Below are 14,710 nucleotides of genomic sequence, written 5' to 3' on the forward strand. Positions count from 1 at the left end.
TTAATATGCACAATCTGCATTTAGTGCTTCTTTGAAGTAATGCATGATTTACTGCAATGCACTTTGTTGTGCTGCGCCCCTCTCATTGTGAATGGCACCCCAATCCCTGGTCCCATTAGACGGTAACTTGTGTGTGTGGTGGTGCCAGAAATAGCATACTTTATTGGCGCTTTAGGCAGCATATTCAAATGAATAAGCTACTTTACAGCAACACAGGTGGAACCTAAATGCATACATGTATACCTAGGCACAAGAGTGGTGGGATGTGTACATATAAAAACTGCCCATCTGGATCTTGGTGTGTTTTGGGACAACACAAAAACCAATGGCCTGCCCAGTCATTCACATTTATTTTTATAGCTAGAAAGGCATTACAGGCAAAAGCTAAAAGTACTCAAAAATAACGTCAAACAGAAAAGCTCAGATCCCATATGTTAACATGAAAATATTTCTGTGTGTAAAATCTTTTGGATTTTTTCCAAATGCCCCCAAACAAGTAAAGATCTACAACTGTCAAACCTGTTGGGAAATCGGTCTCCAAGTCCTGCTCAATTCCCTCTCTGGGCAGCTGCTGGAGCTCTGCATCTGTTTCCTGCAAGTTGTTTGACCTCAGAGTGTAGTGATTTAGCTCATCCTCCCAGCTGTGTGGCGTAGACACTGCTTCAGACTCCAAGTCTCCGCTGTATGTACTGCCTTGATCTGTGGCAACCAAACAAACAAAATACCTTGACACTGCAACATAAAAACATCACTTCACCCTTTGCTTTGTGATTGGTTCCTTTGAGGAAATAACACATCAACGTAAATATAGAATACACAGTGTGGAGATTATGAGTAACAAGATATGCATTTGTCTAAAAGTGTGGTATGTCCACTGTTGAATGTAATTTAGGGTTGAAGGACAAAGATTTATGTATGCAGGAAACCACAAAAGGTGAGGTTGTTCCACTGATGGTTCAATAAATTGCAATGCCATACACTTTGTTCATTAATCCTATTTTAAACCTCTTCAATTATAAATCTTGATATTTTTATTGTTATCACAAAACCACACAGGACCAACGTAGACCAATTAGCTTAAAATTCTAGCAATATCAGAATAGCTTTAAATGATTAAACTAAACCTTCAAAAGCCAAAAGGCTTGACTACAGATTGATGAAAATGACCAGCATATTATCAAGCTCAACTTTTATCAATGCTTCTATAGTACACGGAGTGTTGTTGCTCACCTCCATGTGATAATGTTTTCTCCTTTTCTTCATCTTCTGCAATCATTTCTGCCATCTGAAGAATGTCTGCCTCAAAGGGATCTGATGGAACTTTTTCTTTCAGGTCTTCAATTGTATCTATAATTTTGTCAGCATTGTCCAGAGTTGTGGGGATCAGCATTGGAACGGGAACCTACAAATACATTAATTTTTTTTTTAATGATATAGCACACCTAATCCAAAGGTAATGGCATACATACAGTAGACCGTCTGATTAGTGCTGTACAATCTACCTCCCTGGATAGAGCTTGTTCAATTTAGCTAGTAAAATTACCATAGGCCTGTTTAAATGTTATTTTTTTTTTTTTTGGTGTACTACAATATGTGACACCTTAATGCACACCAAATGAAAGCAGCCCATTTATTAGAAGTGACATGGGACAAACCAATGTTGACAGGAAAACATGCCTGCAATACTTTCCTGACACAGTGCACCACAATGCATGTGTCACTACATGTTGTTATGATTGAGCATCGGGGCACCGCTGTGCTCAAGACATGCAACATAACTGTAATGGTGTAAATGACCAACGTGCAGCATTTTCTTTTCCGCTCTTTCTTTTCATTTATCAGCTAGGCTAGGTCCCCAGGGCACTCCCATTCTGGGAAAGTGCCGATCTCACTGCACATGTGTGAAATCTACACAAGTTACTCAAGCCAATCTCGTGCCTGCAGTGGGAAATAGCAGCGCCCTGAGTTGCCTCCTTGCTAGGATGTAGCAAAGAACCAAAACAGCATGGAACCGTATAGACAGCTCCAGAGGGATGGAAGGATCTGTGGAAGTTAAGTGACTTTTTTTTGTTTACTTTGGTTCCACTTTAAGTATTTTTCTAGAGCTTATTGAACAAATTTATATCACCTACAACACCTCAAAAAGATTTTTTTATATATTAAAACAAAAGTAAAACATAAGAGGTCCAGATTTACTCATGCTCTGAACTAAAATACTTCAACAGTTCTAACATTAACAACTGATCAGAAGGGAACTCACAGGCAGCGGTACACTAAATGGGACTGGGGCAAACTGGGTGTACAGGTGCATGGGTACGGGAACGAATACTGGCACAGGCACAGGAAGCACCAAGATCTGCGGTTTTCCATCATCCTCTGCAGAAAAATACAAACAGTTATACAACAGATATTTCATTTCTGAATTTCTAAGGTTAACAAAAGGACCAAGACTAAGTCTTTAACTTGAAGAACTAATGACATTTACTTTCCTCTCTTCTTCCAAGCCATTTTTTTTCAAATAATCACTGCATGCATTTAATACACACATACTAGCAAAAGAGTGCCATTGGCCATTGCCAGAAATGTACACAGGGCACTCCAAGTAGATGTCCAGGTTTACACCACTTGGCAGCTTAGGAAAACTTAACTAGGCTCAGAAGAGTGATCGTTCAGGGGACACTGAGCTTCTTAATTGGAAATAAAGAAAAATATATGTGCAGTGGAGACTGCAAATGTTACACAATGATATCTTCATAGTCAATGCTGGGATGAAGAGTTATTTGCGGGATCACGAATGAATCAAGGTGAGAGTAATATGTCCATTACATTGCGGACGGTGGTATGATAACCGTGATATCACCTAACACAAAGTACTCTTAAGCAGCATTGAATCTTTTTTTTTCCCCCACTGTGGGCACACTTCTACAAATACTTCCATCCAAATCCATTTCTTTAGGTATGTTTTTGTCATGTTAAAACACATGCATAGGTACCGATATGTAAAGCATATTTTTTTTTTTTTTTTTTTGCCACCCCATAAGAAAAATATGTCCCCCCAAATCTAACAAAACCCTGGTCTCATGGGCAACTGGTAAATACTTATACCTGTCTGACACTCTTTGTGTTGTGTGTGGGGTTTACAAGAGGTGGCCTTGGTCTGGGAGATTGGCTTGCAGAGTAGAGCTTTGTTCTTGAGGAGTCGAGGGGGCTGTGAGGGAGGAAGTTTTAGGGCATCCGTTTGGGTACTTGCCTGAAAAAGATATTAATAGATATCAACAACAAAGAAATAAACAAAATAAGCCAATAAAGTACTAATATAAAGCTTTACTTACATCTCCAATAATCTTGGCTGTTACAGTTGGAACAGCACCTGCAAAAATGAAACCATACAAAATTGAAAAGGAGAAATCAGGTTAAAGGAAATAAACTTCATATAAAGAAAACCTAAAATCTAAAACCTTTTTCGTAATTTTTTTCTTGCCCTGCATATAGAGATGATAATGATCAGCTTGATAAACACAATCAAATGAATATGATAAAACTGAAATTGGCTTGACCAAATTTAATACATATTGTTTAGTCAAAATTTTAACTTAGTAACACGTTACTAAAACATGTATTGATATTTGGTTCTACATGCACCATGTTTTGGGGCCATTCATCGAAAATTGGCCCCTAATACACCGTTTTAGTAAAGTGCAACGATCTGCCAAAGATGACAACATAAATACCATGCCTTGTGGTGTGATGCCACACATTTTCCAGCATTTTGCAGCAAATTAAAAAACCCATACAAATGGTTGGGGAGCACCTGAACTGTAGGATGTAAAACTACTTGATACTATAAGCCCACCGCTTATTCATGACAACTTGTATAAAAAACCTCACTGTATTACACATTTTACATTTTTTGCATCTTACCTTGAAGGACATTGGTTGAGTTTGCAGTAGGCTGTGCAGCAGGAGCACTTGCAAGTGACACCACATTGGCAATAACTGGAGTGGAATCCTTTGTTCCGGAGGAGCCTGTGGAAGCTGGGATTGGTTGGATCATAGGGGCATTGGATGCTGCAATAAACATGTAATTAAACTTACTATAGCATATCACAAAATGGTAAGAAATGTAAAAAAAAAAAAAATAGAACAAAATAAAAAAAGATTTAAAAGCCCAAAACATTTTGGTTTGGGATAAGGTGAGAAACAGTTGACATTTCTGCCAGGTTTTTATGATAGTACTGCAAAGGCTACTGAATAACTTAACATTTCTTTGTGACAATAGGAGAGGAACTGAGAGAGAGGCAGTCATTCGCAAAGAAAAGCACACAAAACAATTTACTACCAGTATTTCTAACAATTTTCCAGCTCTACCTGAGTGCACATTTACCCAAGCCCCCGATAACCCCTGGCGGTATTACCAAGTGTGGCTCGGGGTGGATTTTCTATACCAAAAGGGGTAACCTCGAGCCACACTCTGAGTGGAATTGCCAGGGGGATTAAAACTCCTGGCGATGCTGGCTGGGCATCTGTGTAATGCGGCGATGCCCGGCCAGTGTCCCCGGCAAGGCTGGGAGGTGGGACTGTGGAGATGGTAGGCGGGACATTTAAAATAATGAAGATTTTAAAATGTACCACTTTTACACTTAAAAGTCCTAATTATTTATGCCACCAGGGAGGTTAAATACATTTCTCACCATTTCAGATCCATTCGGGGATACTAGTGTATTTGTCACATTGAAACAATAAAAAGCTAGCAATAAAAACCTTTAGAGGCACTAATAGAGGCGTTTGTTGGCTGGAGTTGGGCTATGTAAAGGCAAAACTAGATTTGGATGTTGTGAGAAAGCGTTAAACCCTGTGTCAGGTATTTCTGCTGCTCTGCTGGAGAGATTATGACAGCAGAGTGTTCCCCAGGACAGTGGTGTTCCCCAGGACACAGTTATGGTTACATTTTAAACATAGCAAAATATAAAAGGGTTATTGGGGATGATCATGCAGATATATTGTAATTATTGTCTGATCCTTTTAAGTAATGATTGCATATTGGTAAAAGTCAGTTTTGTGTATTGGTATGGCCATAATGTATCAACAAACCTGTATTATTAACTGGAGAGGATTCTCCTGTGCTTTGCTGACTGCAGAACATCACTAAACACATTAGGTTACAAAAATGCTTCATCTCCCCTCTCCACTTTAACGATTCATTTAGCTTGCCTTGTCGCTTGCAACTTTCACATTTACCCATCTAATAAAACAGAAAATTGAATATTAGAATGTTTGATCAACATTTTTCCAAAAGGTTACTAATCAGAAATAATTGTGCTTTGTTGATCACATCATACCACATAGATTTGTATCTACTACATTAGAGACTTTGGACTTATTAAAAAAAAAAAACATTAGGTTATTAGGAAAACATTTGTTTGCCTGTTTTGTCTTAAAATTACACAGCTCAGAAAAAAAAAAAAAATTTCACTTGCCAAATTTTACCAACAATAAATGTTAACAGCATAGTATTATCATCAATCATTATTTACGCTGATGTTTTGTATTTTATATTATAAATGTAGCATAATTTTCATGAAACTTTCATTTCCTTCTTTTAATTTATAATTTCTTTTTTTTTTTTACAGAAATGTGATGTATTTTGCTACATTTGTGGTGAATATTCTCAGCAAATATAGCGACATAACAGAATTTGTAAAACAAGCATATTTTGGTATTAAACTGGGGGACCAAGATAAGTATTGGGCTCCCCATTTGATATGCAAAACTTGTGTAGAGTGTATGGCGAGAGACCAAAAAATCATCATAATGATTGTTATTTTTGTGCTGTGAATGTAAAAGGTTTCAATCATTACAAGAAAAACATGTGGGAGTACCGATTTGGAATCAGCAAGATGACCTGTACACAGTACACTCCCTGATATTCCTGTATCTGACGTGGAGGATATACAGGGTTTGGAGTGTAATCCAGGAGTTAGCAGTGGAAGTGAATATGAAGGAAGTGTTTCATAAAACAAGCAGTTCTTCCAAGAAGAGCTCAATGATTTAATACGTGACCTAAGTCTGTCAAAACAACTGCAGGCTTTACCGCAAAACTGATGCATTTTACCCTAGAATGATAGATGTATCAAAATCAGGGCATGATTAAAATAAAATATTGTGTAAAATCTAAAACAAAAACATAATATTTTCATAATTTGCTTATCTAACATGAACTACAGAAAGTGTAACAATAAACACTGAATCAAAAATGACCCTGCAATTTCAAAGATGACTCCCTGTTTCTGTAAGGAAAGTGGGGATGCATTTTTCCATACAATTTTTTTTTTAAGTTAAGTAGTGAAGTTTACTGCCAATGTATCCTAGAACCTAACTAAAAACTGTGCTCATTGAAGCATGCGAAAATACTTTTTTTGTCAAAATACATTTTTGCTAACTTTCACTCTCAAAATTATTGCAGTCATAAATTATATTTTATCAAAAAAATCAAAAACATTATTACTACACAGCATTTATATAGGGCTGACATGTTGACTGTATGTAGTGCATGTTATAAAGCAAGAGATAGGCATCTCGAAATTCTTGTTTTAAATGTATAACACTTTGCTTTGTACCTTATAATCCAAGAGGTCAGGCTTGTTAGAAAAAAGCCGACTGCAATGCTGACACCTCAGTTTCGCTGCAAGACGAGAAAGGTTGTTCTGCTGTTGTGTCTGTGACTGTGCAGCTAACCTCTGAAGTCCAGCAGCAGCCGAGTTGTTGTTACTAACTGTTGAAGTAGAGGTGGTTGATGTGGCAGACACCACAGATTGTGTACTGCTTCCAGCTTGTGTTGCGGTACTTGCATTGACATTCATGATAACTTGGCCTTGTGAAAGGGGTACCACAGAAGAATTAACCCCAGGAGACTTGCTGAATAAATTCTGTTAAATTAGGAAAGACAAACTTGGAATTATAATATAAAATAATATATGCATTTGCAACCACTAGTTTTGTCATACCATTATAAACACACAAAGCAACCTAAGTATGCAATTTTTAAAACAATCAACAGCAGAGTTAACAATATGTAAACTGGTTTCCTAAAGAATTTACAACAATTTCCTAAAAGAATGCATGGCTTAGAAACATTCAATAAATAGTAATCCTCCTATCTGCTATGAATGCCACCATCTTAGACTCTATTTAGCTCTGTGAAACCCTGCTTTCTCCAGTACAAGGTTTTAGCGCCACTTTAAGACAAGACTCACCTGAAATGAAACTACACAATTATAACTGCAGAAATTCCGAATGCTCCCATCAGACATTGCCAAATGATACTGTGGTATGGCCATAGATTTGCAGCTATTACACTGAATCTGTACACCTGCATACAAACAAAAGTAAAGTTTAGCACTGCAACTCATAACTAGTCCTGATGTTAAAGAATACAAAATTTCTTTTACCTAAAGGTAAAATACACTTTTAGCATAAACGGGGTTTCCACGGACAAGGGCACTGAAGGTGTTTAGCGGTTCTAATAGTTTATCTGCAAACATTTTTTCATATAGGTATTACATTCACTATCCATTTTTTGTGAGATTAAAAACATTTTTGTCAGGCATGGGTAATCATTAAGTTGGTTCTCCCCTTAAATAAATAAAAAACTAAATTAAAAAAAAGGTGAATAGGTAAATAAACTGGAGGTGCTATGAAATGTAAGAATTACATTACAATTTATGTATTTGAATCGGGGCAGTACGAAATATAGTTCTGCAGATAAGTATTGCATTTCAACTACAGAAACAGCGCTGCTATGTAGAGAGCAAGAGAAGTTTACATAAACAGCAGATACATGAACTACAAAATGGTCTGGACACGTGTCAGGCTACTGCATAATACACAAGTCTAAAAGTCAACACACCCTTATCTAATGGTATCCATTGCTGGTCTTGGCAAGCTTACACCTGCAAATCCCCCACAAATCTATTTTGACTGATGCAATGTTACAGGACAAGGCTAAAGACAAGGCTGTCTGGCCAATTACAAAGCTCAATTCAAACACAAAATAAATAGAGTAATCAAAATTTGTAAAGTACCAAATTTTTCATTCTTGACTTTAAAGATCTTAATAAGATTAAAAAGTAATCAAGCCCCAATACCTGATGAAGTCACACTTTGGACCCTGTAGGCAGACAAACAATTCACAGAACAGTACAGTTCAGTACGACCCATATTGTTGGTATTCTCAATCATTTCTGCTGAGGAGCGTAATGTTTTGCACAGAGCACATGGAGTGATTTTAGCTGATTTCTGGAGGAAACAAAGCGCATTTCAACAAAACACACACAAACTAAAAATTGTAATGTAAACATGGTAGCCACAAAGATTACATAAGCTAGTACTAAGCAAATTGGTAAGAGAAGCAATTTTAATCATTATTTTAAATTGACACCATTTTATATAGGTGTGTGTAGATATATATTCACTTGACATGACAACAGATTACAAAAAGCACTATGGGTCAATGCCTGCAGAGCAAACAAGGCTGGCGATATGGTCTAGTATATCTGACCTAACCTATTCTTATTGTGTACTGCTAACTATATTTAGTAGGGCACAAGAAGCAACAAATATATTAACCAGAATAATTTGATTCATTTTTCACTATATAACATACCATTGGTTACACAAAATATGGCTCAGACTATATTTTCTCACACAATATGACTTAACGAGTTAAGGCAATAATAATTTCATATAAATTTTACCTGTTTGAAGGCAGTAACGCAAGCTGAACTGCAGAATTTCTTGCACTGACCATCAATGTTCAGCAAATGGCACTGACCAGAGCCACTGTAACAGTATCCCCCACAGTTCTCACAGCAGTTCATCGTAAGGTTATTGGCAGAGCGAAATTTAGAAAAGCAAGAATCACTGCAAAGCTTATGCACCACATTTTGGTAATTTACTTCGTGCCGGATCTTTTTTTAAAAGAAAAAAAAAAAACAAAAAAACAGATAAGCGGTAAGATCTAATTAAAGAATGGGAAAATATTGAAAGGTTTTTTTTACAATTGTAGCCACTTACAACAGCATTTTTTAGACAAACACTGCACTTTGTGGAAATGCTATTGTTATGAATGGTGACGGAAGCTTTCCTCTTGATCTCGAAAGTAGAGAGGCAAGATTGGCTACAAAAGTCCTTACTGCCACCAGGCTCATCAAATTGAGCTGTGATGACATCCTTGGGATTACTAATTACTCTATTAAAGAAAACAAGAAAATTAGTTATGTGAATGGCATATAATGTCAAAACAAAGCCAAGTATACACAAGTAAACAAACATCAAGTATCCATGCTAATGTTCATTTACATATTAGAATATACATTTAGAACATAATTGAAAAAAATTGCACAATGTCTTGACTAAATTTCACCTTCATGAACTAATCCAGCTGATAGAACAACGTTTCATCCAAACAGGCAAACAATAATGAGCATTGGTTTCTTAAGATACAAAAAAATCATTGCAGTAGGACAGCTAAAAGAATCCAGCTAAAAGTTATCCAACTAAAATAAAGGAATTTTACATCAAATTGCAAAACATTTCTTATTAGCAATCGTTGAAAAACTTGTGTAACTAAATTTTAGCATAACATTTCTAGCAACTACATCAGATATATAAGAGAGAGTAGACAGGCATATTAAGGGAAAAAAAAAACCTCTTGGTTGATTTATAAAATCTGATTCTTTTAGCAATTGTGATCATGGAATACGTGTAGATAGTACATGTGTGTAGTGTAGATGTTTAAAATGCTTTATTATCTTACCTATACCTTGAATAAAAACTATTTAAAAGGAAAAAAATAATAAACTATCTCTAGCTTAAAAATCTGCAGTTTAAACAACCTTTGGCTTTCTTATAGCTTTCTTATAGCTTATAGCCCAATCTTATAGCTTTCGTTTTTTCTTTAACACTGCCCTGTCCAGTGAAATCACAAATATGTTGTGATCAGTAAAATAAAAAGGCTTCAAATCAAAATGTGTATTTAACCATGCATCTTTCTGGAATTTACTTTGCTACAACTTACTTTGAGCAGCTGGAACAGGTTTTCCTTGAGGCAGCAGGCATGGGTGGCCGGGCGGGGGGTACATTGTAGCCAGTAAGGCAAATAGTGGAACAGAAAAGCTGTGTAGACCCTTTACGTTGGTATGCAGTCTGTCCTTTTTGAAGAATCTTTTTGCATCCAGAACAGGAAACTCTTACTGAGGTTGTAGGGACTGCAGGTACTGCAGGTACTACAGGAACTGCAGGGAGAGATTTATTCAAACCTGGAGAACTTAGAGGAGCCTGTGTGCAGCTAGAGAGCTGAGGGGCTTTAAAGTTTAAAAAAAAAATAAAAGATAAAAAACTGTCAGTAAAGCCAAAATACACTGAACATTACAGAATGCTTTTACAACAAATATAGGACAATTTAGGAAATAAAGACACAGACACTCACCTAGAGGGCTGCCACTGACGGAAAACACAGCACTGATTTTCAACTCCCCCTCAGAAACTTTAGGTTGCTGGGAATATTCCTGTGAGGTATAAAGGGAAGAACTATAGTGAAAAGGACAGAGGAACAAAAATGTAATGTGTGGATGCAAATCATATTTTGTGTACCAGTTTTCATTTTCTTTAAACATACACAACAGGGCATACACTCTTTTTGCATAGTTTAAAACTGGGAAGATAAAAAGAGGACATTTCAATTAAATGGATTTTAAGATTATACAAAACACACAAATGATACCACCAAACAGGCATATTAAAGTCCATATTAAAAAGTTAAACCTTATTTTTTTTCTGTGGTAGGGATATGCAGTTGCAGACATGCATGTCCAGTGAGGATTTTATGTATCAAAATATAACGAGGCATTTAGTAATCTGGAAAGTATTTTATATATTCTAGCTAATTTTTCTCTAATAACTATACCTATAAAGAACAAGATCAGGTGGCTATCATAGTAGGGAAATCCAGACAGCCACTGCCGATCTTTCATTACGAAAAGTATGCCTGCCTATTATGCTTTTTTTCTGGCTTCAGTACAATAAGCTGCTGACCTAAAACAAGCATCCAAAAAGGAATTTCTATTTTCCATGACTTGTAAACCTAATGTTGGTCAGTAACTCAGTCAGCAGTTACGCTTGATGGCCACAATATGTCTCTGTATATGATCAAGGATTACACCGTGTTTTGCAATCAGCCTGTACTCGTTTACACTTTCACATGTGCCGATATGACCTATACTGAAATGCAGTTAGGGGATTGTTTTGTGCCAGAGCCAAAATATAGCGTTAACGTGTTTTTGTAATAAAGTCAAATTTTTATTCTAATAAAGCACAATAATCTAAAAACACAACATTTGTGACTGTGGCACTGCCTTTTTGCCAAAATGGTACACACATAGATTAAGTATCCAGCAATACCATTTTTTACTTATTTTATTTGTATATTATTTAAAAATTCTATTATTTCGAATTTTATAAAATTTATACATACAGATTGCTTCAATTTTTCTGGCCTTACCCTAAAGTTACTATCTGGGGCTGGAGCAGCCAACTGTGCTCGAGAAGACTCCTCCATCTGAACTGTAAGGAGAAGAAATTGTTGTTCTAGTTAGAATACAGAGGTTGTGCACATTCATTTCTTCCTATTTTACCCTGCTGAAAACTCAACAGAATAGGGTTTGTAAGTTGTTCTAAAAGCAACAAAACAAGCTAAACACAAACAATGCTCATATTTTCTTTACAACAACCACCAATTCTGTGGCTGGACAATGAAAAGATATATTTGGAGGAGGAAAAAAAAAAAAAGCCAGAACAGTGAAAGAAAATACCACCTTTTAACACCCACTGAGTATGCTTTCAAACTAAACTAACAGTTAAGGTACAGCTGCACCAATTTACAATCTGGGTATGAGTTTGTTCCTACCATATATTTGCAGTTCAATGTATTTAAAGTGGAACTAAACCATCTCTACACACCTATCCCGCTCCATCACAGGGTACTGTTATCTTTCTTCCTCCTTATGATGATTGGCCATGCCGGGATGACCCCCCTTCCATGCATGAGTGTGGGAGTTTATTAATTCCGGCACACGCAAAGGAAGCCGGGAATATCTGAGTGCATTCGCAGATCAATTTGACAGCTAGCCAGTGATCAACTACGTAAGAACAGGTTACCGTAGAAGGGACATTGCATTGTGAATTTTTAAAGAGGGATTTTAGTTCTACTTTTAATACCTTCAAAAGTTTTTTTTTTTTTTAGCTGAGTGGAGAAGAAGCTGTGGTCGGGTAGCTAATTGCCCACTCTTTATATATTACATTTTTCCATTGTCTTTTTATAATGTCCTAATTGTCCAGTGCCCATGTTTTGTGACCCAGCTTCCTAGCATTCCATGGTTTTGTAGAATGTAGTAATTTAGGTTCACACATTTAGATTCTCCCAAAAAAAACCCCAGGAACTTCAATCTGAATTTCAATTACCTTTTTTAGTGTTAAAACTTCCTTTTAATCTGGACTCAGGTTCTCTGGAAAGTTTGTCCTGGAAAATATGCTCACGAAGGGTTTCCTTAGATGAGTACGCGTCCTCGGCTTCCCTCTCTGTTGACAATCTAAAATCTGTCCTGATTGATTGTATCATGGACTGCTTACTTAGATGAGGAATAAATTGTGTAAGTCTCTGTAAATTGTTGATATGTATTTCCCTTTGCTCAATAGGAATTCTCCCCTCTTCCATACTCCCTTGGGAGTACAGAGCAGGCGAACTGTTTTCGTTTAACAAGTAATTTTGCTCTTCATCAGCACCAAGAAAGGGATCTTTTGTTAGCACCTCTGAGTTCAGAAAATAATTTTCATCCAGTAGAGATTCGTCTGGTACTCTTGGAGCCCGCTGCCTGATTGTGCTTCCTATGTTCTCAGGCGTCAAGCTTTTATTAAAATTGCCATCCATTCTTTTCTCTATACAAAAAAGAAAAAAATACAATTTCAGTAACCAAACTTCACATTAGTCAGGGAAGGTAACTATTTTTTAAATCTCAATTTTTATTCTCAAGTTTTTTCCTGTCAGTTTTGTTTTCCTATTCCAAGAGACTACCTATCAACCATAAATCCTGGCACTAAGGGTAATTCCTTGTGGAGAAAAATAGAACAGATGGAGAAACAATTTTTTGCATGCAGGTAACAGGCCAGTTTAGTTTAATTACAAAAAAAATAATAATTTATTTGCATTCTGCAAATTGGCTGTAGTAGAAATGCCAATGTTCTAAAGAAGCAGTTATTCAAAAACCATGGAATTCAATTGGATGAAAAAGCCTTTCAAGCCAGTGACCTAATGCCATACCATAATGAGCATGCTGTTATGCTCCTTTCAGTCATAGTATAGTACTTTCAATCAGGGAGTCTCAGCATCACATGTGGGTATTACCTAGAACAGTCTGCATGTAATTGCAGCCAGTACCTACTCCCCTGCCAGTCACCAATTAAGGTGTTTTGAATATATCCTCCCAAGAACCAGAATACTGATTGAAGTTAGGCTGAGGGCTCTGGAAGATACGGAGGCAGGGTGCTGTACTGTTTTTAGGGAGTTAGGTACAGCTTGCTGACAACCCATAATCCATGATCTGCCTGCATTGCAGGGGGAACCACAAAGACTTGTCTAAAACGGTATGAAATGAGAGTGGAAAAGTTTTTTTTTAAAAGTGTCATTACCATGTCAAAGAAGGGGGGGATTGAGGCACCATAGAAGGCAAAATATAGTAAGATTAGGCTTCAGCTTTAGCAGCAAAGATGTGGAAATTATGCGAGTAAATGGCTATAAGCATATTAAAAAGTTGAAATTTCAAAACCATTTTGCATACTATAGCTTGGCTTCAAGATATTTTTCCTTAATCACGCTAAAGAAAGGTTTTTGTTTATCAAATGTGGTCACATCTTTAGAAATTACTGAATGAAGCCAAACACAAACGTAAGAGGCAGACATTTAGTAGTGGAAAGGTTTCCAAGATGCAAAACTGTGGTAATAAGCCAATAAGTACCATTTCATGTACCAAGCAGAATTTATACTCATTCTTCTAAGGCTGCTAGACCTTCGAAATTAATACCTTATGTGGTTACCTACCAACACTTGGCTGTAATAAAAAAGAGTTTAAAAGGGGATCAAATCTAGAAGAATGGTTTCTAAACTTTTTCAAATTCAGCTACTTCTAAATGCAGCTTCTGAGCAAATAAAAAAACTACAGTATTACAAATATACTAGCAGGCTTGATTATTAGGACAGAGTTTTTTCTGCAATAAATGCAAAAATAAACCTGCACATTTTTCCTAATGTTGCTTTTCTTTTCTGAAGTAAATAACAAGTATTCAAGTGCAAATCAGAATAGACAGAATCACTTGCAATAATCAATAAAAGTGATGATCAGCAGAATGCAGTTAGTTAGATTTGCCTTCGCTGGTTGTTCTGGGGGCAGGGTCCTACAAGGATATGACTGAAGATCTTTCTGATGAGAACAGATATTAACAGAAAACATATGCCAGGTTGTTTTTTTCTCTCTCCCTATTCTGGTAATACTTTCACCCTCTTAAAGCAGAACTGAACCCGATATACTCACCTGTCCCTATTCTGTTGCAGAGTGCCAACATTGTCTTCCTACTTCTCTTCCTGGAGATGATCGTTGGCCAC

General features: G+C 36.6%; 1 protein-coding gene across 1 annotated transcript in view; it reads right to left on the minus strand.

Annotated features, from left to right (window-relative positions):
- The window catches only part of ZMYM4 (zinc finger MYM-type containing 4), a gene marked incomplete in the record, with an annotated part of 18,893 nt that extends 4,189 nt beyond the window's left edge, over positions 1–14,704 (minus strand). The window contains 18 exon segments of the mRNA XM_072409185.1: positions 520–699; positions 1,231–1,402; positions 2,261–2,376; positions 3,106–3,250; positions 3,333–3,370; positions 3,922–4,068; positions 5,092–5,250; positions 6,056–6,113; positions 6,618–6,926; positions 7,254–7,369; positions 8,145–8,295; positions 8,754–8,966; positions 9,073–9,247; positions 10,076–10,361; positions 10,487–10,587; positions 11,553–11,619; positions 12,517–12,990; positions 14,640–14,704. Coding sequence (XP_072265286.1) covers positions 520–699; positions 1,231–1,402; positions 2,261–2,376; positions 3,106–3,250; positions 3,333–3,370; positions 3,922–4,068; positions 5,092–5,250; positions 6,056–6,113; positions 6,618–6,926; positions 7,254–7,369; positions 8,145–8,295; positions 8,754–8,966; positions 9,073–9,247; positions 10,076–10,361; positions 10,487–10,587; positions 11,553–11,619; positions 12,517–12,990; positions 14,640–14,670 — 2,938 coding nt within the window.
- Between the last annotated feature and the right edge of the window lie 6 nt (positions 14,705–14,710).

The sequence above is a fragment of the Pyxicephalus adspersus genome, chromosome 1, assembly GCF_032062135.1.
Source record: "Pyxicephalus adspersus chromosome 1, UCB_Pads_2.0, whole genome shotgun sequence".
Lineage (NCBI taxonomy): Eukaryota > Metazoa > Chordata > Amphibia > Anura > Pyxicephalidae > Pyxicephalus > Pyxicephalus adspersus.